Source organism: Bactrocera dorsalis, chromosome 2 (genome assembly GCF_023373825.1).
Source record: "Bactrocera dorsalis isolate Fly_Bdor chromosome 2, ASM2337382v1, whole genome shotgun sequence".
Classification (NCBI taxonomy): domain Eukaryota; kingdom Metazoa; phylum Arthropoda; class Insecta; order Diptera; family Tephritidae; genus Bactrocera; species Bactrocera dorsalis.
Window position 1 is genome coordinate 15,253,048 of NC_064304.1, and position 24,942 is coordinate 15,277,989.

The 24,942-nt window shown below is 38.4% G+C and overlaps 1 protein-coding gene across 1 annotated transcript in view; it reads right to left on the reverse strand.

Annotated features, from left to right (window-relative positions):
• The window catches only part of LOC105227565 (lachesin), a 103,338-nt gene that overhangs the window by 63,836 nt on the left and 14,560 nt on the right, over window positions 1-24,942 (reverse strand). Inside the window, exons 2-3 of the mRNA XM_049447549.1 lie at window positions 21,788-21,988; window positions 311-451 (exon numbers count right to left, since the gene is read on the reverse strand). Of these exons, the coding sequence (XP_049303506.1) occupies window positions 311-451; window positions 21,788-21,988 (342 nt within the window). The remainder of the gene's footprint in view (window positions 1-310; window positions 452-21,787; window positions 21,989-24,942) is intronic.

The window sequence follows — 24,942 nt, forward strand, 5'->3', positions numbered from 1 at the left end:
AGAGCGGTGGTGAAAACATACAAGCTCTATGCACCGGTGGAAGTGCGTTAGTGTATACACAGGAAGCAAAAAATTCAACCAACAAAAAATACACTTCATAAAATGGAAAAAATAGAATAAAAAATATAAAAAGTAAACTGAAAAACTATAAAAAATAAAATAAAAGTCCGTAAAATATTTACTTAAACAATAAAAAGAACTATGAAGCACAAAATGGAAACGCAAATATGACACAGGAACTGCGGCGGTAGGAAGATGACTATGCAAAATGTGTTTATTTGAAATGTTTTATAACTTATTCAAATCTTACCGTTGGGCAAAATATTATTCTTACGACTCCAAGTTACGTTCGGCGTCGGATTACCGGAGGCCGAGCACTCAATACGCACCGACGAGCCCTTTTTGACTTGCAAATGTCCGCCGGTGCTAATGTGATGGATCCTTGGTGGCACTGTGTGAAGGCAAAGCATGAAAATACACAAGCAGAACAACAGAAGAACATTAGAAATATGCAAAATAGGCAAATACAAGTTAGAGACAGAAAAAAATAGAGCAACGCAACAGGAAGCCATGGCGTATACGCAACAGCATGACTACTATGTGTACGGCAGAGCAAGACAAAGCAAATCAGTTGGAAAGGGAGGCAGTCGAGTGTGGCGATGACACTGGCCACATTCCTAGCCAAGTCCAGATAAATACAAATGCGTGTGCATTTACATTTTATTTGTGTTGTTGCTATTTGAAATTATTATGGTCAGCAGGTCTCCCATAGACAGCAATTTAATTCAATGTTTGGGAATTTCTAAACGCAACTAAAGGTTTTGCCGCAAAAGTCCTTTGCATTAAAGGCAATATTGTTTCCGGCCCACATAAATTTACAAATAAACACACATACACATATACATAAACAAATACACATACATATATACACATACATATATACACATATATATTTATGTAAATAAATGGCTACGTATGATAGCAGCGTTGCTTGTATGTGTGTGCAGCTGTTTGTTTGTGTGGAAAATTATTTTACAACTGTTTTCAAATTAAGATTTAAGGGAAATGTAAGCCCCAGTACAGCCGTTTAACAATTCCTGCAATTTCATGTAAATTACTAACATTTTTGCATAACGGTATCTGTGGGGTTTGTAAATGGCAAGTAGAAAAATATTTGACCTATTTGAGGTTTAAAGAGATAGTGTATTTCTATGGCACTATGTATGTAGCAGTATCTTTGGGCATAAATATGCGACTTATTTGTAATTAGTTCGCATTAGAAGCAGATATTTTAAGCGAATTTTCCTAGTTTTAATTATGATATTATTTTGTTAGTTTAATATTTAATTACCTTAGGGTAAAGCTAACCATAAATCGTAAAGTTAAAAGCTTAGTATATATTACGGCATACAAGATTAGCGAAGTTTCTCACCTTATTATGAATCAAGAGTATTATATTAGCTCTTTTTAAAGTGTTTTAATTAAATGTTTGTTTAAACAGAGCAACATATACAATTTAAAAATGAAACATACAATGGCTTTCAAATAAATCAAAAAGTTGAGAATATCTAATAAATCTTGCTTCCGTACTGCAATTTGCGCGTAAGCCACAAGTTTTGATATTCAAAAACAGCGAGTGTCTTGGCTAAATAAAAAATTAAACGTTTCCATAATTTAGCAACGTTTTAAGAACATAAATTGATTGAAAAAAGAATTGTTTAAAGTTTAATGCATACTTTGCTTCTTTCTGTATTAGCCACACCCCAGCGTTCTGTTAACGCCGATAATTAAGACCATACCAGACACATTAAAAGAAAACGTTGGCTACAGTTTCTATAGTGGGGTTACCCACATCAAGGCTATTCTATGATATTGAATTATGCTGTGTACGTATTCTAGAAAGTTTACTTTTACAATCTTCCTCTACATATTTATTTTTAACCCCATAAAAGTCTTCTTTCAAATAATTTCATTTATACGACTTCACTTCTAACTTACATCATACATACCTTTGTTACATCATTAACATGCTATAAAATTGTTCTAACATGTAGTGGGATCCTACATATTTTGTTATGTGTGTGCAGAATTAACGAATGTATCTCAGTTCAAGCTGAAATTGAGCAAAAGATAAATATCTTGTCTAACATGAAAGTTCTGTCATATGTGTGAAAGTGATATTGGGTTGGTCATGACAAGAACCCAGACATGTGCTATTTGATTTAACAATGATGAGAGGAAGCAAACTTATTAGCCAAGTCCAAACACACTAACCAAGATTGTGTTATAAGAACGAAAGCCTCAAAATTGTTCAGAAAATCAGGATTCTACTACGCAACTTATTCTAAATCAGCATGATTAATGAGGGAACATTGTAGGTCTATAAATACGAAAATTGGTGAAAGATAAGTACTTTGGAGAAAAACTGAAAGATCGGGATAAACTTGTCAGAAAACATTTTGTGAATGCAGTCGAAAATTTTCAAGGAAACCATAAATAGGAAAATTACAGACTCTTAATAAATGAACTTATAATGTCATATGAAGCTTTAGGGCGTAATATGTCCTTATACTATAAATAAACATGCTGGACTCCCATCTCGATTACATTGCACAGCTATGCAACTAAATCTTCTTAATATACATATTAAAAAAGTATAACAAATAAAACTAATCGATGATATTCCAGCAGTATATACCCTGAATGACGTTGAAGTTACATCATTGCAAATATTACATACATATATGCATTTTCTTGCTATTCTCAAGTGCAGTGCTGCTTATGAAATCTGAAGTCTCGCTGAATGATGATGTTTTACACTGCTCAAGGTACATACACACTTATAACGGGTGATTTTTTTGAGGTTAGGATTTTCATGCATTAGTATTTGACAGATCACGTGGGATTTCAGACATGGTGTCAAAGAGAAAGATGCTCAGTATGCTTTGACATTTCAACATGAATAGACTTACTAACGAGCAACGCTTGCAAATCATTGAATTTTATTACCAAAAATCAGTGTTCGGTTCGAAATGTGTTTCGCGTTTAATTTTGTTCAGCGATGATCATTTCTGGTTGAATGGCTACGTAAATAAGCAAAATTGCCGCATTTGGGGTGAAGAGCAACTCAGAAGCCGTTCAAGAACTGCCCATGCATCCCGAAAAAGTGCATGTTAATGGTGTGGTTTGTACGCTGTGGAATCATTGGACCGTATTTTTTCAAAGATGCTGTTGGACGCAACGTTACGGTGAATGGCGGGATCGCTATCGTTCGATGCTAACAAACTTTTTGTTGCCAAAAATGGAAGAACCATGAAATTGGTTGACATGTTGTTTCAACAAGTTGGCTCTTCATGCCACACAGCTATCGATTCTATGGCAATTTTGAGGTGTAAAACTTGGACAACAATTCATCTCAAGAAATGGACCCGTAAGTTGGGCCACCTCCAAGATCATGGATTTCGCCTTTAACTATTTTTTGCTACGTCAAGTCTAAAGTTCTACAGAAATAAGCCAGCAACTATTCCAGCTTTTGGAAGACAACATTTCCGAAGAAAATTCGGGCTATTCCGGCCGAAATGCTCGAAAAGTTGCCCAAAATTGGACTTTCCGAATGGACCACCTAAGAACGCAGCCGCGGTCAACATTTAAATACATATGTATGCATTTTCTTGCTATTCTCAAGTGCAGTGCTGCTTATGAAATCTGAAGTCTCGCTGAATGATGATGTTTTACACTGCTCAAGGTACATACACACTTATATAATACATATATTTATATAAGCACATGTGTATAGAAATTTTATGTAATTTTTAACATACCGACAGGCTGTCAGGCAGTCGCGTAGTTTTGCATGTGCATGCCAATCACTTCTCAAGCACCCAAAATGCGCGCACACACACTTGCTAGCATAATCTTCCAAGGGATCATATGCGTTTATTTGTATTAGCGCTTATCCAACATTTACGACATGATAATTTATAAATTCTTCGAAATATTTTCAATTTTCTATATTAGGTTTTAGTTTGCCATAGACACATGACACCATCATCCTGCCACTCTGCCAGCTTGACGCTACCAATCTGTGCGCTTCGCTGCTGCTTTAGTTCGCTTGGTTCTCGCATGCGATTTGCTCTTTCACTCTCTTTTTCTTTGTTTTGGGATTTTAGTTTACTTGATATTCTGAAACTAACCTCTCTAAGCTACGATTTTCCCCTAAGAACCAAAGTAGTTGAGTTAGGAAAGAAGAGTGAAAGAAAGGTAGTGTAAACCATATTGCCGAACATGCCGCAGCCGAGACAAGGCAAAGTTTTATGACAGGAAAAAAGTGAAAATAAATAGATTTTTACTTCATTGTTATGTGAGTAGACGAAATTATGGAAATTTTGCATTGGCTTAGAGATAATAGAAAAGTTTATGTGAAGCTGATGGAGCAAGACAGCACAGGCCTTGCTTGTGGTGCACTAGAAGAAGGAAAGTTATAGTGTAGTTGAGCGTTGCAGCCATGCAAGGAAAATTAATGAATTAGTCGAACAGTTATGGTTTAAGAAATTTATTTTCTCTGTTGAAAAAGACGTTGAATAAAAAGTTTTTAGTTTTAGAAAACTTTGAATTTTTCACCCATTGCATCGGGTTACTCATACGCCATGGCAGCTTTGGTTAAACGCTATGAAAAAAGGATATACAAAGCCTCGCAATTTTTTTTTTTTTAACCATTAAATATAATAAATTTATTTAGTTTAGAATATGCAACTTGCAGAAATTTGACGCTTTTGGGATAAAGGTTACTGAAAGTTCTACAGTTTCTTAAATTCTTGCTTGCTTAAATGACTATGCAACAATAAAAACAAAATTATTTAAGCTTCACACTAAAAATTACTTAAATTATACAAACAAGTAAACAACAAATACAAAAAGTACTAACAACAACACCACCACAGAAACAATCCCACAAAGAGGGCCACGGCGAGGGACGCCACCTAAAATGCGGCGAACTGAATTAAACCGCATCGGCAAATGAAAATCATAATTAAAATGAATTTCCATTTGATTTTGTAAAGTGAAAAGTCAATAACATTAAATCAAATTTGTGTGCATGTACTTGCAACAGCAAATAAACAACGGTACTAATAAGCGAAAGCCAACAACAAAACCGACCATTTGCGTGGTAACTTCCGAAAATGTGGTCTGTAGCGTGAAATACATCATTGTTCAGCAATAATGAGCGGCCGCAATAGTACCCACACACATACCTCCATGCATGCCACATGCGTTGCAAGTATGTGCATGAAAATGCCAGAAATATTCGAAGCGCGAAAATTGATTGCAATGAGTGGAAAATTGCTGCTGCCACTAACCAATGCGAGCAAGCGATGTATTGCAACTATTAAAATAAGGCTTTTAAACAATTTTCCATGCATTTTTCGCTAATATAAGAGATGGCGGCTGGCTGAAAACTAATGCATGAAGAAGAGCAATACTTCAGAATAAAAAGGTTTTATTCGAATTATATGTAGATTTCACCTAGAAATCTTCAAATTTGTTTAGAAATAGTATATCTGGAAGTAGCTATGAACTAGCCAAGAATAAAATAGTTGAGTTCAAGCTTTTTTAGGACCAGCTGTTATTATACCTTACTCGAAATAACGCAGAGTAAACCATTTCAGTTTTAGTTCATAGGTAACTAGTTTTGAACCAAGCCATAAGAAGCTGTTTTGAATTTATTTTACGACTTTACTGCAGACTCTGATCAGATGCCACTGGTTATAAATCAGTTTATATAACAAAAGAGTATCATTTGTACCAATCTGCATCGGTAGCTTTGAGTAAAACAAATTGCAGAGGGGGTATATAGAAATAGTAATTTTCCAACTCTATTTTTAAAGATTCTTCAAAATTTAGAAGTTTCTTAAAAAAATTTGCAATAGTATTATTTAAAGTATTGACCAACTGAAGCCCATCCCATCTTTCTCGCATTTTATGGATTCCATTTTAAGTGAACTGCGCCGGTTTAGTGAATGAATCAATACAATTTTTAACCCTCTAGTTTTTCACTGGTCTTGCAACATTAAGTTGAGCGTTCTCATGATAGGAAATTGGTATTCGCATGACTAAATTTGATGAGTTGTTCTCGGTAGAGTTCAAGATTAATAGTTTTACTTGGGTTAAGAAATTTGTAATATGGCCCGCCCTTCCGATTTCAACACATTTATGGTCGATATTTATTGTCATTAGCTCAGTGGGTAATCGGCTTGAAAATGGAGGATGGAGTTGGTGGGGAAATATACTGTCCAGAATTAGGCATAAGAACCATTTTAGTTACCGATTTTTCAAGCTGTGGTATTTGCTATTCCGAAAGCAGCGAAGCTGGCCTCTACGTAGACAAGGAGCAAGAAAGTAACTTCGTACCATATCGGCTTGGAAAGTAAAGAAGCAGTAGAAAGTAGTAGAAGTAAGCAACTTCACTTTCACTGGGTGCCAGGCCACAAAGGCATCGAGGGCAACAAAATAGTAGAGACCAGATTGCCAAGAATTTTGTGCGGCTAACATCTAAAAACGTTATAAACATTGGGAACCCTTGCATTTTCTATACGACAATCTCGACAGAAGCATCGTAAAGATAATCAAAACACGATGGAATGAGCTATCTGAATAAAACGGTAGATCGGAAGTCCACAAATTTCCTATTGGCACTCGATAGAAGAGACTTTAGGAACATGATCTAAGTACTAACTGATTACTATCTGGTGGGAACACACGCGCGCATAATGGGGCTGATAGTTTGAGAAGACAGCAGGAAACGTCTGGAGCAGGGCACCAGGAAAACAATGGAGGATCTCTTGTAAACTTGAAACGCATTCGGAAGACTACGCTGTAAGCATCTTTGATCCCTACGGTATGATAAGTATCGCAGAGTCTGTTGAAATTTGCGTCAAGGCATCCTAAAGGATAGCCACTTTTCTTGGACCTAGGAACTGAACTTCATTTGGTATCGCAAAGGACCAAAACTGGTATATGCTTATTGGTCTACCAGCCTAACCTAACTTAACCTATTGTCATTAGCTTGGCGTTATGGATAATCGGCCTTTCTGTTGATTGGCTCGTTAACCAGGTGTCACATGTGTTTTTTTGTTGCAATCCGATGCACAACAAACTTATTTTTGTAGTATTCAAGCAGCATTTTTTTACACATCAGATACATCTTCTGACTTAAACCCATATCGTTCCTCATTTTTTCTTAGCTTTTGGTAAAAGCTGGCTGCTTGAGTGCTCCCAAATGATTCCGCGAACTCTTCTTTTGGTTGGCAATCATGTTCAAACTTTTTTGCCGTCCAGACCGTTTTTGGCGTCAGAGAAATATCATTATTTTTAAGAGAGCTTATTCACCATAAACTTTCAGAAAAACTCGATGACTTTCGGTGGCGGTTCTCGCCAAGTGATAGTGAAAGAGTATTCCTCATAAAACATTTTCTCAGGCACAAAACTCGATATTTTTGATTAGAAAACAAATTTTGTTGTTTGCGGCTCAAATGAATGACATATGAATACCGAAAAAGGTGCATAAACATAGATGCTTTCCAAGCTATATTCGGAATATTGGAACAATGGAAAAATAATCAAGATACGCCATCTTTTGGAAAACCGCACGAATACCGAATTTCCACTAGTTCAAATGAAAGTAGAAGTTTATGAGGACATATAAACCCAGTTGAAAATTAGTTTAAATGTTACTAGTGTAATATCAGCTGCTGTGAAATAAGGTTTGTCTTACTTTTTATGAAACGCATACAGCATCAGTTCATAAAAGTTCTGAATAAAATTTATGTGTATTAATAGTTATTTTCGGAATAAGTCTAACATAAATTTTCATGAACTCAGTCAAACAATTTATTACTCATTTCGCCAACTAAGTTAACCTCAATTAGTTACTACCGATTAGCCTCAACCACATCTGTCTACGGAACACACCTTGATCCTTCAAGGGCATCGTTAGCACTGGGTTGATCTTTTGAATGCAACTCATTTTAAATAATATGGCAACATAAGGCCACACATCACTGTGTGGCAAGCAATAAATGCGAATGGGCGTAATGAGAGGCGGACCGGCGCATGCCACCACTTATTAAGGCAGGTTGTCTGCAGTCTACGTTCATTAGTAGATTGACGTTTATTTTGTTTCTTAATTTTTGGTGGAAAGCACTGCACGCAGTTGAACTTATTCAAGTTTTAAGTTGACGCCAATTTGCATATTTGAAGAATTTAACTTTCCAAACTTTCGCAACTGGCTGGCAATTCAAGAGTTTGCGCTGCCAATTTCCAACTTTGGCTGCCGAATGATTCGCCATATACTTATATTTTTATATATATATATGCACATACAACAACTGCATTGACGTGCTGACTGAGTGAGCGGTTAGTGAGTGGAACGACAGGGCGTGGCATGCAATTATTGCAACATATGTTGCCGTCAAATGATAACAACTCGACTGTGATTTATGGTCTGTGGCTAAATGAACGAATGAGAAAACATGCCCGGACAGTTAATTTGCCGCAAATGTACATCGGGCCGGCACAACAACAACAGCAAGACTCAAAAATAATAACAACAAAAAGTGCAACACCAACATAAAAGCAGGCGCCCAAATCAGAAACTTACAAATATGAGTTTGCATGTGTGTGTGCGTGCCTTAAAAATAGCATACACATGTGTGCGTGTGTTTGCAGGAGCACTAACTACACCACAATCAAGCAGCCAGCACACACTTGCAACTACATAAACATGATGTAATGATGGTCCACTTGACACTGTGGATATTCTGACATAAATTAACAACAGCAATAAGCAAATGGCACAGACGAAAGCAGGAACGGAACCGGAGAGTGAGTGAATTTGAGAGAGAGCGGAAGTTTGCGGGAGCAAGCTACTCGGTTAAGTCATTTGTAGGCCGAGAGTTGGTGCAAAATGCCAAACGGTGGTATTTGTTGGTGCACGAGTGGGTGTGCTGTGGCTTAGCAGGCGACAGTTGGCTCTGGTTTACGTTAAATAACGGCAGTAATTAAAATTACGCAAATATGTTGTAAGCACAATTGAGGAATTTTACAGTTACATATGAAACGCTAGTAAAAACAAGAGTTCGGAAGTTCCTAGCTGTGAAGATCCGTATATATAAGAAGGATTTATGCTCACTTGCCGAACATGTATGTGCACTCAAATTTATGAGCCGAAATTTACGAAAAGTTACTCCTTAACTTTGACTTTTAAAGGTCATAAATTGAAAGTGAAGAAGAAATAGAAATACATATACATGTATACAACTGTTCTTTATTGTTGCTTTTACACGATAGCTCCTTGTATAAGTATATGTACTATCGTTTTTTATTTATTCCTATAAAGATTTGTTGTTTGTTGGGTTGTGTATAGATTAAGAAACTGCAAAAAAAGTATTTAAATATATATACATACATTGATCTGATCTAAGCGTTATTTTCAGGAACCCTGCTTTTGTGCTTAATCCATGCATCTTGGATTGAAATCTTAAGTCCCAAATACATAATGAGAAATTTGATATTATATATTAATTGAATGAAGTTTTGGTTTATAAAAATTTTTATACATAATTTTAATAAATTCTGGCATTATCCTTCCTTTTTACGAATAAAACTAACCCGTTACTTTTCCTTATAACCCGATGGAATGAGGTACTTGGGCGCGAAACTGCAAAAGTCATAAAAGGGTAGATCAGAATTACACCTAGTTTCTATGTTCACTCCATAGAAGAGACTATAGGAACATGATCAGAACACTAACTGGTCACAAAGGACCCAAACTAGTCTATGCGCGGGTCATTGACCTACCAGATTAATTTAACCCAACCTTTCCACAATAAGTTCCCAATAACAATTAATAATTTAAGCTTGCCCGTCTGTATAATAACGGGAACTAGATATTGCTAGCATAGAAATTTCCGTAGAACTCATTAAAAATTGTGAGTTACGTATACGCACTGTGAGACAAATATGTACCATTATACAATATACAACCATTTTAATGTACTGGCAGTAGGGTTTAGAGCTTCAGGTAATTTTGCCGGCACGCATAAAGTGCAGTTTTGAATTTTCAGTCCAAATATTATTTTATATATAAAATTGAGACGCTATCTCCTTATGTGGTCGTATAATGTCCGAATCACTGCATGGAGAAACGTGAAAATTTGTGCAGCTATTCTTACTTAGTCCTTTAGAAGGTCCTAACGAAGTCCTCTTTTTAATATATAAAAGAATTACATTCCTAATCATTAGCATACGTTTAATAATTATGTAAAAATCATTAGCATCCGTGACTTACCAGAGAGCTGGAAAAATATTGTAGCTTCAGCTGAGCAATGCTTTGAATAATACTGTTGTATATGTTTTTTATAGATAAGCTTTCAAACAACAAAAAAAAAAATAGCTTCAATACGAAATCTATTTTCGGCAGTGATTTAATTTAAGATCAAATGTTATCAAAAACATCTTAAAGCCACCGACTGCGCTTAAGATAATTGGTATATACTTTTTCGAAATTTCCAAACATTAAAAACTTCTGCTCTTTGAAGAAAAGCGAAAAATTTTACAAAAAAAGTTGCGCCAAATATCAATAAGAAATATTTGAAAGAACTTTCCAACTAAAATTGCTTGTAATGTGCGCCGAACAAAGTGTATTGTTTGTGCTGCTGTTGTTGTTGCATTGTCGCATACAAATTCTCGGTGAAGTTTCAGCTTGTGGTCCTGGAAGCTGCCACACTGACTCGCTAAGTGCTTGAGTGATTTTCGCAGCAGTCATCAAAGCAGTAAACCATTAAATTTGATCAATTGGACTTTATACTTTTGAACTTTTGTTGTTTTTCCGAACTTGTGTCTCTTGCTAACGACATGACCAGACCGTGCAGTAGCTTGCGGTTAGTGGGGGTGGCGACTCGCTGGTGATCGACCGCATTAGTTTGCTACTTCTAACAACCAACTGTCGCCTGCCACTCGGGCCGTCAGCGACGCAATTTTTTCTGCAGTAAATATTCATAAAGTCGATTGAGACGAATAAACTTTTCGAAAATGAATGCATTTTATTATTGACAAAGGCCAACCGCACAACTATACGCGTCGCCAAACTTGCCACAGACGTCGCCCAACTGACTGCATATTTCATGCGAATATTTTCGTTGCTGTCTGTGTCTATCGCTTGCTGCTGGCATAGTTTGATTGGTCGTTTGTTCGATTGTTTTTTGCTTTTGCTGCGCTGTTATGTTAATAAAATGCGGGTTGTTGTTGTTGTTCGTGTTGTTTTATTAAGAAATTCATAAGTGTTTGTTAGACATTCGTCTTGCGCTTGTTGCAGTCACTGGGATTCTGGTTGGACTCTTGTTTGTAGTTTGGAGTAAATTTTGTTGAGGACGGCGTGGTAGTATTATTGTAGAGTGATGAGCCTTAAGTTAGGTTAAATAAGGAATACTTTTCGAGCTTAAATTTGTACTTCCGAAAGAATGTAAGACCACCAAGTAGGGGGGAACTGCTCGAATGCACATTTTTTGGGAAGAAATCGGCTGCTTTCGAAACATATTATTTTTCTGAGCCTTACATAACGTTTAATTTACAGAAAGTTTGGATACTTCGGGCTAAGATTTTCTTCAGCGATGGTCGAACTTCTTTTCCGTCCAGCTGATATAGATCTTTGACCACGTGACCTTGTATAATAACAACATAGCATATTTGTGCTGGCCGTAGAATATACTTAGAGCACAACTAGCGTTATACGAACCGTTACAGAAAGCACTTAAATTGTTGTTGTTGTTGATGAGAATCTAGGAGTGTCATAGTATCACGCTACCAGAGCAATTGGATCTTCGAAATTAGAAGAGATGCGTGTCCATATTCGCTGAAGATCTGTGGATCTGACCTGGTATTCACCATGCGCCAAATCTTGGGAAAGACCTGCGACACACACCACCTCTCAGTCGATTTCAAAACTACTTTTGACAGCATGAAAAGGAGCTGTCTTTACTTCGCCATGTCTGAAATTGGTAGTCCCGCAAATCTATGTAATATAGCTGTGAGTAAACTGACGTTGAGCAATACCAAAAGCTCTGTTCAGATTGGGAAGGCCCTCTCCGAGCCGTTCGATACCAAACGAGATTTCTGCCAAGGAAAATACCTATCGAGTTGCAAAGCTGAATAGCGAAGGCATGATCCACTATTAGAGTGTACAGCTGCTGGTTCTGCTTTCTCCAGAATGGATAAGGAAGCGAAGAAAATGGATCGGGTCAGTTTACATACAGCCATATTACATAGAAGCGAAGAAAATGGATCGGGTAGTGAACGAGGGCAAAACGAAATATCTCCTGTCATCAAACAAACGGTCGTCGCACTCGAGACTTAGTTCCCACGTCACTGTTGACAGTCATAATTTCGAAGTCGCAGATCATTTCGTTCATTTTGCAACCAATGTTGACACCAACATCAATGTCAGCCTCGAAATCCAAAGCAGAATAACAACGCGTGCTACTACGGACTGACTAGGAAATTCAGAAGTAAAGTCTTCTCTCGACGAACAAAGACCAAACTCCATAAGTCCTTCATCATCCTCATCCTGCTTTATGGTACAGAGACATGGGCGACGACAACATCTAATGAACCGACGTTACGATATTTATGGTCCTTAGCGCATTGGGAACGGCGAATACCGAAGTCGATACCAAAACAAACACTCCAGTTCTGAGACTATTCGATGCAGTACTCACCGGTGGAAGCAGAATAAGAGGAAGACCTCCACTCCGTTGGTGACATCAGGTGGAGAAGGAGAAACTCACATAGGACTGCTTTACTAAAAAAAAAAAATAACAACAACAACAATATTTTTTTACGCACTTTAAGGAAATTGAAACTATAAGTTCCAACTAATGTTGCTGTAATAATATGTTACAACTACAACAATGAAATATTCGAAATAAACGCGGCGTTGGCAGCTCTGTTCAGCATAATTAAGAAAAACTACCGCAAACAAAGTAACAACTTCATTGCCTTAGTGGGAGTATCAATAAAAAATGCGCCCCCCCATTTCCACCGAATACACAAGTAGCGCTTTAAGTAATTAAATGTGCGACGGAATATTGCTACTTAAATGTTTAACAACGATTTTCGGCGTTTCTCGCATTTTTCCATTATTTTTATTTGCCCGATTCCCTTTTCGGCGCTATGGTTCAGTTCGCTGCCCCATAATTTTCAGCGTCACCGAGCCGTGTGCCACACACCTATCCATACATGCGCATATTTTCATATTAACCGAACTTTGTTTGGTCGGTGTCCGGTCGTTCGATGCGTCGCTCGTCCACCGCTGCTGCCGGCAGCAGTCACATCTTTGGCCATCATTAAACAATAATTTTATCTTTTCGCTACTTTTGTTTACAGTACTCATCTCTGAGTTGCTGTTTGGTGTTGTTATTGCTGTTTTCGACTGCTCGCGCATATTTTGTGTCCCCATTGTTGCCGAAAAATTCCTACAGCGCAAAAACTTTTGTTGCTCGCCGACATTATTTTTTCATCATCAGTGCACAAACTGAAAGTAATTTACGCTCCTCATAAAAAGTCCGGCAGCACAAAGCAGAAATAGCATGGCGAATGAAGAACCAAGGAGGAAATGAGCAAGAATTTCGCAATGAAATTCATACCCGTGCGGCGCTCAGCGCCCTAGTGGAGCTACCAAATCTAACTGTCCGCTTCCGTCACTGTGTACGCTTGTGTGTGTGTGTTAGCGATTTTTGGCATTATGGCGGTCCAGCTGCCCTCTCTCGCAGGAGCGTCCATAAAAAGTTGAAAACATTTGATATTCTTCTGTAGTTTTCTTTCAGTTATTCACTCTTTTGTTTCCAGCGCTTGTTTTGCGTTTTGTTGCTGCCACACTGCCACATGTATGTGTGTTGTTGTTTATGCTATGGCCCAAGTTTGACAAAAAATATGATTATTATGTTGCTCAGTAGTTGTGTAAAAGTTCAATAAACATTACATTCATGGTCATTACATCGCGCACACAAACACACATGCCCACGCGCTCAGCACATGTGGAGTCATTAAGCCAAGACCATCCGACCATCCGCGCTTTGCGTCCGTGTGACAAAGCGACAACGAAGCGAAATTTCCAAAGTTTTCAATAAACACGAATTCGGATGTGGCTTTGCGCTCCCAAGCCACTTTTATATGTGCCTCTCTGACTTTCTTCGTGACACGGTTCATACATTGACGTGAAAGTCAGTTGGGCAGTCAGTCAGTGTTCGTCACTCCATTAAGTGGGCATTATACTATAGAACTCACATGTGTTACCATTTGCTTTAAAAATATTGCATAGTATTAGACCTGGAAGCTATAGTGCTTTGTTACATATTTATGATTCTCTAGGAGAGAGTTCCAAGTTGTACTACTCGTGGTTTCTCAATGATCAGCTAGTTAGTCTTGCTGTTCTCCTTCCCTTTCATAAGATGCTGAGGAAAACTCTAATTAATCGTATGAGAAATGATACCTTTATTTAAAAAGTTACTAAATTTTAGTTTTAGAATTTATTCTAATTGAGTTGTATGTGGCAAGTAGGCGCTGGAAAAGAGTCGCAGTGAACTTTTTGTCGGAAGCTTTCAAACAACTCGTTTCAGACTACTAGACCTTTGTAGTGTCTTTCAAGCAGACTTTTTAGCTAGCAAGATAGCAGCAGATGTCATTCTCCACAGTCCGACTTTTTTAAGTAAACATGCATCCACTTCGATAGCAGAGCTGCTGCAAAGACCTTGAGCTCGCTGACCATGCAAGTGAAGTGAAGTCGGAAGTTGTGGAGTCGATGATCTGACAAGAAAAGCCGCCAAACGTTCATACGAATTCAGCAAGCGTTGGTCATCAATCAGTACTTGTGGGGTTACGAAAGCCTTCTGGAATGAAACATAAAATGTCCTTCAGCTTTCAGCTTTCACCATACTAAGGTTGAACCCTCTTGTTTGTCATACTTTCTACGAATGCAATGAATTGGCTGGAATATATATTATATTAGCCATCTTAATACATTTATGGCAGGCTCTAGACGTCTTGTTGGTGTGTGATTGCCTTTTTGATCCATATCTGAAAGTTCTGGGGTTGACAGCGGATAAATGCCTAAAGTAGTCTAAATGGGACTATTCGTGGCTTCATGAGTATTCAGCTTATTTACGTAACTTAACTATCCCCTTTGGTTGTGCAAGGCATTATCTTCTTCTGTTCCTAAATTTCTGCCATAGCGCTATAGTAAAACAAGCTTATTCTTTCATATTCTTAAATATGCACCGAACATTCCACCGGTCCACAAATGCTACCAAATCGTAGTTTTTTCTGGATGAGATGGTAGCTTTTAAATACCTTCAGGTTGTTTTCGTCTCGAATGCAGAAATTTTGCTTGTTTACGTACCCATTTAGTCAGAAATTGGCTCGTAAACGTCGGAACATTTTAAGCGCCCATAGAGCTGTCGCTTCGGCAGGTCGAGCGGCTTCAGTTTTTGCACAAGCAGTATTTCATACGCTTTCAATTTATGATCTCGACGTAAATCGAATCGACTCTCCACAGTCTAATCCTCGTTGATTCGATACGAAATTTGTAACACGCGGAAAAAACATCAAAGATGCTTAATAATACTACCACTACCATCTATGTGATTTCTATTTGTTGGATTATATCTATTAGTTAATGAGTTATATCATTTTTGTGAAGAAACTTGTGTTAGTTTACAAAAAAATGGATTACAAAGCATTTTGTGTGTTAATAAAGCATCACTTTTTGGGAGAGTTTGGGCTCAGGGAAATCCACCGTTAAAAAGATATTTGCTAAGCTGGAAACAGGCGAAATGAGCATCGAAGACAATGATGCTTTAAAGAGGTGAAAGCCCCAACAAAAACAACGAATAACTGATTCCGAGTGTTTGAGTGCTTTTTAATCGTAATAAAACCGAACTTTTGCGTCGGTTTGTGACAATAGAAACATAGCTCCATCATTTCTCACTGGAGTCCAATCGACAATCATTCTAGTGGGCTGCACATGATGAACCGGTTCTCAGGCATGGAAAGACGAAAAAGTCGGCTGGAAAGGTTATGACATCAGGCTTTTGGGATGTACGTGGTATAATACAACTCAACGACTGATTACTGAACCAGTTTTAATCTATTTCACTGCGTATTTGGTTGCAGTTCTTTTCTACTATTCCAAATACTTAGTAATTGTATTATTTTTGAGGAAGAATCTGTTTAAAATGGTACGCATATATGCAAACGATTCCTACAAACATGAATTATGAAAACATGTTTATGATTTGAAATATAATTTTGTATTTATGGGTTGTACTAAATTTTAACATAAAGAGATAAAAAGTATTATATGTCCTTACCCTGGTTCTAAGTTTATATATATAGATTAGAATGAAACCTTGACTGACTTCAGTCGCGGCCGTATTATCTTTAACAAACAATCAAAAATGCTTACTTAGCTAAACTATTTTTAGTTTAGGAAAACCCTAATAAGTGCTGCACATATAATTATACATACAACCATACATTATATACAAAGTATTTTTTGCTTGCTTGTCCGAAGAACTAGGAAAGCAACTCATCTGATTCACAATTACAGTTAATAAGATGCCGGGTGTTAAAAGTATCTGGCAATTAAAATATTTTCGCACTTCAATTCACTACTTTAACGCCAAGCGCAGCGGAAAACAGCACAGATATAGTGGAATCGGGGAAATTTGAATAGCGAAAAGCTGCTGATAAATTCATGCGCCGACTTTTGCACAAAGCGCACAGCGAGCAGAAGTCATTTGCATGCAGCGGCAAACGCTCGCAGCAGCTACGCAAAGGCAATTGCAATGGATACTTGCCGCTATTGTAATTTTGCGCGTGGCAAACGCATTAAATTCAATTTTCCAGCGAGAGCCAGTGCAGCGCCTGAGAGCTGAGAGTTTATGTCGGCGCCGTTGCACAGCTGCGGGCAACGAATTTCGCCTAAGCTAAGAAGTTGAGCTGAGCGCGAGGCTTGAGTAAACGGAAGCTGAGGATAAGCATGTAAGAACGATAACAACAACAACAGCAATAGCTGAAACACTTTAATGCAACGAGTTTCGGAGCGAAGCGCTGAGCGCTCACTATCTGCAAGCAGGCACTTTTAGTGTTGTTGTTGTAAAGGCTTATTGTTGTTGTTATTGTATTGGTGTTTGCTGTTGGCATTTTGTGCAGTTTCTTTTATTCCATGCTGATAAGCATGCCGTACTTTAGAGATTTGAGATTTTCGCCTTCCTTTGGCGTATCCGCCAAATCTCCATGCAGCACTCTTCTCTCCGAGCTCCACTCGAAGGCAACTAAATGTACTCGAGCAGCAGCAGTCAGCAAAGGCAATGGAATCCCTGGTGGAGGCACTGAACATACACACACACACACAATATATGCAAGTTCCAAGAATAAAAGAATGGAAATGAAGAGTTCTTAAGAAAATTGTGTGTTTGTGATTGTGTGCGTGCGTGTGAGTGCGCCGGGAAGGATGAAAATAATAAAAGGGAAAATGCCTTCGGGAAATATATGCAAATTATTCATCAATTCTGATTAGAAGTTTTACAACAAAGATGCTGCCGACGACGGCTCCAAGCACACGCACGCACACAGAGACACGCACACACATACACAGCAACACATTGACAGCTGTGTCTATGCATGTAAGTATATGTATATTTACCTTTTCTCCTCTTCACTTTAACTGTAAAATCCCAGTCAAACTCGAAAATAAGCAAAAATGTCTGATGTCGAGATAAAACGCCAAAGTGAGACGCAAAGCGAAGTAGTCAAATGAGCGGAGAGGAAGCGTATTTTAAGCAGCGTGATCCTCTTTGATTGGGGTTTAAGGCTCTGGGTATATACAAAGCCACTCTTCCGCGCTGCTTAGCGACCATCTGCAGCACATATGTGTTGGCGTATGAGTGTATGTGTAATTTATTGATTTCCCAATTCATGCTGGCGGCATCACTAAACTCACACACACATACATTCTTATACATACTCGTATGTATTGAAGTCGCTTACGTATTTAAGCATACAAATGTTGAACTTCAAATATTGCTGCATTGACTTTTATGCGCCGTTATCTGCTTCATTCTTTTTATGGTCATAAGTGGTGGCAAGCATCCCTTAGCCTTTGTTGCGCCCGGCGGCCACGTGGAGTGTCGTAATTCCCCACCGATTTGCCACATTTGACTGTTTATTATGCGGCTTACTGTCCAGTCTATTCACACATACGCATCTGCGCTGCTCATTTGCATAAGAAATGTGCGCCAATGTAATGATCGATGTGGTTACGAAGCCCCTGTAGGAATTACTTGAGTAGAGAGTAAAAAGCTAGTATAATTTTCACATGTCTGAGGGATAGATGGCGCCACTAGTATTAATTCCGTATGATTTTTAGTTAGTCCTAACCTTCAAATGGCGCGAGTCTATATCGGACAGCTGTCCGATCATTCTTTTGTCAATCATATGATTTTTAGTGAAACAACTTTTGTTAGTTTGCAAAAAATGGATCAAAAGGAATTTTCTGAGCTGATAAATATTGCAGTTTGAAGGGAAAATATACAGTTGAAGAAAATATTCGGCCTGATGGCGAGTTTCTTGACTCTGCCCCATGAAAATCAACCATCAAAGATGGATATGCTAAATTTAGACGTGCTGAAATGAGCAACGAAGACGACTAACACAGTGGACACCTAAATGAGGTTGAAACCGACGAAAACATTTTGGATGACCGTAAAGTAAAGTTCTCCCAAATAGCAAGTACTTTAAAGATATCAACAGAACATGTACAGCATATCATTCAGGAATATATGAGTATGAGAAAGCTCTATGCAAAACGGGTATAGCTCGAGCTTACTTTTGACGATTTCATAATTCGGAATGGTGTTTAGAGGTGTTCAAGTTTAATAAAGCCGAAGTTTTGGACGAAATGTTCCAGTAATGAAACACCACTCCATCATTTCATTCCGAAATGCAATCGACTGCACATGATGAACTCGCTACCATCAACACTGACTATTACATAGCGTAATTGAACCGTTTGAAGGACGAAACTCTGAGAAACGGCCGCAGTTGAAGAAAAAAATAATTGCTAAACGCCATGAATTGGTCTTCGAGTTGCCTGTTCTCAGATCTCGGGGTTCGGGTGCAACAGAACATATTATACTTTTGCAACTTGCAAAAATCAAAATCCAGGAAATTCCTTAAGGAGCAAAGCGTTAACCAGAGGATCGGAATGAAAGCAATTATATATTGTATATATGTATGTATATGGATGGAACTGCAAATTGTGTTTTATGGAAAGAGAGCGTGGTTGTACTCGTAGTTCGGTTCCGTCCTTTTTCGCACTATGACATAAGAATTTTTGAAGAATATCAGGTATCGAATTTGGTTCAAATCGGTTAGGCTGGTCTTGAAATATGTGATTTTCCTTAAAAGTGGGCAGTATGGGGAGTGGGCGGGGTTATCATCCAATTTTACTCTCGGTAATAGTTAATATAAGAATTGCCGTAATTTGACTATAAATATGTTCATTAAACCTAAGATAAGTTATTGTGTTTTTGTAGAATCTTTTCCGGAACGATTAGTTAACCTACATTTATTCTAACGTATCCCTAATTTGTAAGAACTCTCCGCTCTTATTACAGAGGTGACTTAAGTTATGTAGGACCCATCATGTACTATAGACTAGATTCATGAGAGTCAATCCTTTTATAATATAACGGATCTTTTTCGCAGATTCAGCTACAAAAGGTTATTTCTTATACTTGAATTTTCAGAGCCTCTGTATTTCCGAAGCATTCGCAACGCTTGATGCTGAACAAAACACATTTCAATAATTTTTCTTTTCTTTCTGGGTCTGTATCATCAATTTCAGTTATATATGTATATATCCACAAATAATAACCCATCGTTCCAAATTTTTTGCGCATACGTAATTATATATGGCTGGCATAATTTTCGCTTTCGTCGATAAAATAAAAAAGGCTCATTTCCCTGCCCACAACTACTCCCGAGTGGCATTTAAATGAAGTCGCCAACCGACGACTACTTACTAGCGGGCATTGTCAAAGAATGCAAATACATAATTACAACAAATAGCGTTGGCCAGCGAGACTGCGGATAGCCTTTGGCGGGCACTAGGTAAACTGGCGCTGGTGTGCCTTAGTAAGCTGAATCGATTAGCATAAGAATGAGCAGGAAAGTGCGAACGGAGTCAATCTGCAGATGAGTAGATTACGCATAATCGGTGGGTCAATGCTTTATTAATACGAAAGAAATTGGAAAAAGACTAGCATATTTGTGTTTGTATTGGTGTATATATATATGGAAAACTTTGTGGACTTTAATGAAATTCTACTTGTTTTTCGAACATTATATTTTGACCTAATCATTATAGGCTTAGCTATATAAAACTAAAGAAATGGTGATAGTCGGCATATTTTGCTAATGGCTCTCCTGTATGCCTGCCTTGTCAGGATAACTAAGGAAACAAAAAAGTTTAGGTATTTTTGGACCACCCTTTATACCGAAAAATCACAAAAAGGTACACTCAACACTCATAATCAATCAACCTCGTATTTTTGACATTTAATTGCTTATATAATATTGTTACCAAACATTTTCAAAATATTCCATTTACTCAGAGCCAATATCGAACGGCATATTAAAATAATTGCGTCGAGGACAAACATCAAAAGAGTCGGCGAAAAAGAGACGCTTTGACAAGCCACCATGAGATATTGCGCGAGCAACGCTGTGTTCATTAAATCACACTTTTAATTAACTCACCACAATCAACAACAACAGCACCAACAACAAATACTAAATTTCGCTTGTTGTTGTTGTGCTGCATTAAAAATGCAAACAATTTGCCACACACCGTTAACTCAAAAATATGCAAAATTCTAACAAATAATTGCAACGCTGAAACACGCGCACGCACACACACACACGCATGCGCGCTCGCCAAGTTCATTATCCTTGACACAATTGCATTAGTTGATCGCTCGAAAATCCAGCATTGAATGCTTGTTGCGCTGCATTTGTGCGCGCGAGTTCCATCAATATGACGCAGTCTTCTGGAAGAGCAAATATGCGCGGCGGCATAACGGTATGCATTCATGTGAAAATTCGTTTTCGAAAAATTGATTATCATATTTGTTTGGCTCTGTGTGAACGCGTGTGTGCGCGCTTCTAACAACCAAATGCCGTTACGCGACTGCGCCGAACGCGTGCAGCGGCAGCGATGTAGCGGAACTTGTTGACACACTTCCGGCGGCACTCATTCACTACTCGCCGCGGCAGATAGTGAGCATGCTGAAACGCACACACACAAGCATATGCACACACACATATAAAATTAACTAACTGGCAAATGAATGCCGAATCGAGCGCACACGCAACGCTTTTGCATGCGCAAAAACAATAAAAAACAAATGAGAAAATAAAAACTTTAAACACAACAATAGAATCTCTGTTGATATATATACACATATACTTGTGTGTGTATGCAAATGACTCTCGACATTGCGCGTCTCTAATTAGACGCAAAATATTGCTTTCTGCTTCTTTGCATGTGTGCGTGGGATCAGTTGTTGAGCTGCAATGCCTTGTTCCGCTCTACTAAGCCATTATTGCATAGCAACTGATTTATATTTACAGTTATATTGTTTAGAATACTTGTTTGCTTATTTCGAACGCTTACCCAAGATCTCGACTGTGTGCGTAATTTCGCGCGGCTCCATTGTGGCGATCTGGCAGATGTAGTCGCCGGCATCCTGTGGCACTGCGTCGCGTATCTGTAGGTTGAAGCGCTCGGCGCGCGACACACGTGGGTCCGGTGTTACTTTCACATTGCCGGCGGTGAGAATGGCGATGCCGCGCTTCCATGCAACCACATAAGGATCTGCAAAAATATTAAAAAAAATAATTAAAATAAATTTTACATACTTGAGACATTTACAGTTATTTTATGAAATTACAAAAGTTTAGTACATACTTTATAGAAATAATAACAATATTTAATTGCTGTGTGTGCCACGTCTTTCTGATAAGTACCTTCTTCAGGGTGAAACTGTAATTTTGGTAGGACAAACTTTTTATCAGTCTCGAAATCCAACGCAGAATAACGCTTGCCATCAACTGCTTCTTCGGACTAAGTAGGCAATTGAGAAGTAAAATCGCCTCATGACGAACAAAGACCAAACTCTATAATTCACTCATTATTCCCTCCTGCTATATGGTAGAGAGGCGTGGACGATGAAAACATCTGGTGAGTTGGCCGTAGGAGTTTTCGAGAGAAAGGTTCTGCGGAAGATTTATGGTCATTTTCGAATTGGAAACGGCGAATACCCCAGTCGATGGAACGATGAGTTATATGAGATCCATGGCGACATCGACATGCTTCAACGCATTAAGAGACAGAGGCTGCGCTGGGTAGGTCATGTTGTCCGAATGTATGAAAGCACTCCTGCTCTGAGAGTGTTCGACACAGCACCCGCCGGGAGAATCAGAGGAAGAGGAAGGCCTCCACTCCGTTGGAAAACAAGGTGGAGAAGGACATGGCTACACTTAGAATCTCCGATTGGCGCCAAACAGCGAATAGGAAGAACGGCTGGTGCGGCTATAACCGGGTAAGGGGTATTTACGTCAATAAAGAATAAGAATAAAGTCGTTCTACGACTTTCTGCAGTAGAAAATTATTTTGTTTCATCCACTCTTAAAATATGTTTAAATATAACCTTGATATTAAAAAAAAATGATGCAGTATTTTTTTGCCTGGATGTTTCCACCTCAGGCTCTTCCATACAACTTTGACAACTTTCGTCCAACAAGGTTGTAAGCCTGACCACATGAATGCCTATTGAATAATATTCAGTGATAACTCCTACTATTACGACGAGACAAACTTTGCTAAGGTTAAGGCTAAGGTCAAAAGATCTTCTGCGTTCTACTCTACTGTACTAAAAAGATATTGCAGTCGCACCGGAGCTGGTTGTGAACCAGCGCACGCGAGGACGATTGATCCATTGCTTAAACACAATATAAAGACGGAAATCCAACTCGGTCTCATTCCAATGTGGGTGAGACAATAGTGCCCTCCCAGGTTGGCTCGTCTGTTACGAGTTTGATGGTGAAGCGGCTTGATGCTATTTCTAGGACAGCCACTCCTTGACTAACTTTGAACGCACAGTTAGTATAGAAATACTTATCTCCACATTTATATCTAATTAACGGGGTAAGTGGCAGTTTGATTCCATGGGATTCTCATAAATACAGACCGAAATCGAAAAGGATTCCATTACTGTTTTTATTTGTACTCGAAGAAAATTTAACAAGTGGTTATGTGAGGATCGAAATAGACTCCTTTGCGTTTCGATAACCCATAGATGATAGCAACTAAAGAAGCAGACACCTCATTTCTAAGGGTTGGCTGAAAGCGAAGTCTGCCATGACCAACAGTAAGGTAGTCTTCTTATTTTTCCAGAAATAAGCAAAATGTTTGGAGGTATTTGAAGCAGGTTTACGGAGCACCCGGCCAAATTTAATTGTCATGTTAAAGGTTGTCATGCAGACGAAGATATAAAGAGCCAACCTCTGCCATAACCGAAGTTAAAATACAATGCTTAGTTAGTCGTTAAGCAACCTTAACGTATTCAATAGAGAAGCTATTTCGCTGAAAAGAACTCTGATTAAAAAAACATGAACCCACCAATGACGATGCACGATCTTCCCAAACAATTGCACACCATCATCAGAAGCGAGAACCAACATTTCGCTTGGACTGAAACTAGGCAAATTTTCATCTAATTTTGATGAGATAAGATAGAATCTTCCAGTATTTAAAAATATGTTACATAGTGAATGAAAGCAGAGTAAAAATTTCTTTAAAATTCTTGATGTAAATCAAATTAATGTGGAATTATTTTTGTAACTTCAGTTTTGAGATCTATACCTTTTTGAGGTTAATGTCAGGCTCATCTAAATTTTGATAATTAGCAGATTTTGTAGTAATATGTAGCGGACTTCACTTCCAAGCTAAAAATTGGGAACGTTTGTAGCACTTAACCTCTATATTTACATCAACTTTAGTGTTGAGATGTTTAGTCGAAGAAACCAAAACCCCTATCGTCATCTTTCACGGACTCCGATTCCTCCTTTTTGGCTTCTTCCTTCTTTTCGGCAGAAGCGCCGGCACCAGCAGCTGAAACAGATGAAGCAGCAACAAACTTGCTGGGATCCTTGGTGAACTCCTTGATGGTAGCAACTCCCTTGAAATCCACTTCGGTGGCAGCCAACAGATTCTTGAAATCATTGGCAACACTGTGTGGTGCCGATGCAATCATTGGATAACCAATCTGTAACGATTCAGCCGTACACTCCAAGCAGCTGTGATGACTTCTTAGCGAAAGAAACTTTTCTGCGTCCTAAATTAGGGAATATTCCTGTCTCATCCAAAGGAGTTTACAGGCAATAATTTCTTTCGTAACTCGTGCATAAATACATCCACATTAATTGAGACATTTCACACAAATGTACCAGCGAATTCGACCACAGTTGAGTAAATCCATTAATTAGTAGTTTCACACCAGCCGGAAATCAATTTCCCCTTCCCCGCCCCCACTATTCCTGTTGCTATATCTGAGCATATGCGTCGTATGGTTCAACGCTCTGCTGTACCCCCCGCAGCTATGATGACATGAACTGCCAAAGAAACTCAATTACACTTCCACATGAAAACATCAATCAACAATTTCGTGATACAAAGGGATAAGTGCGGATGTTAATGGACACAAAAACACTACAAAGCACCCATACATTCACACTTCACTCTCTAAGCACACACACAAACCCATTTCC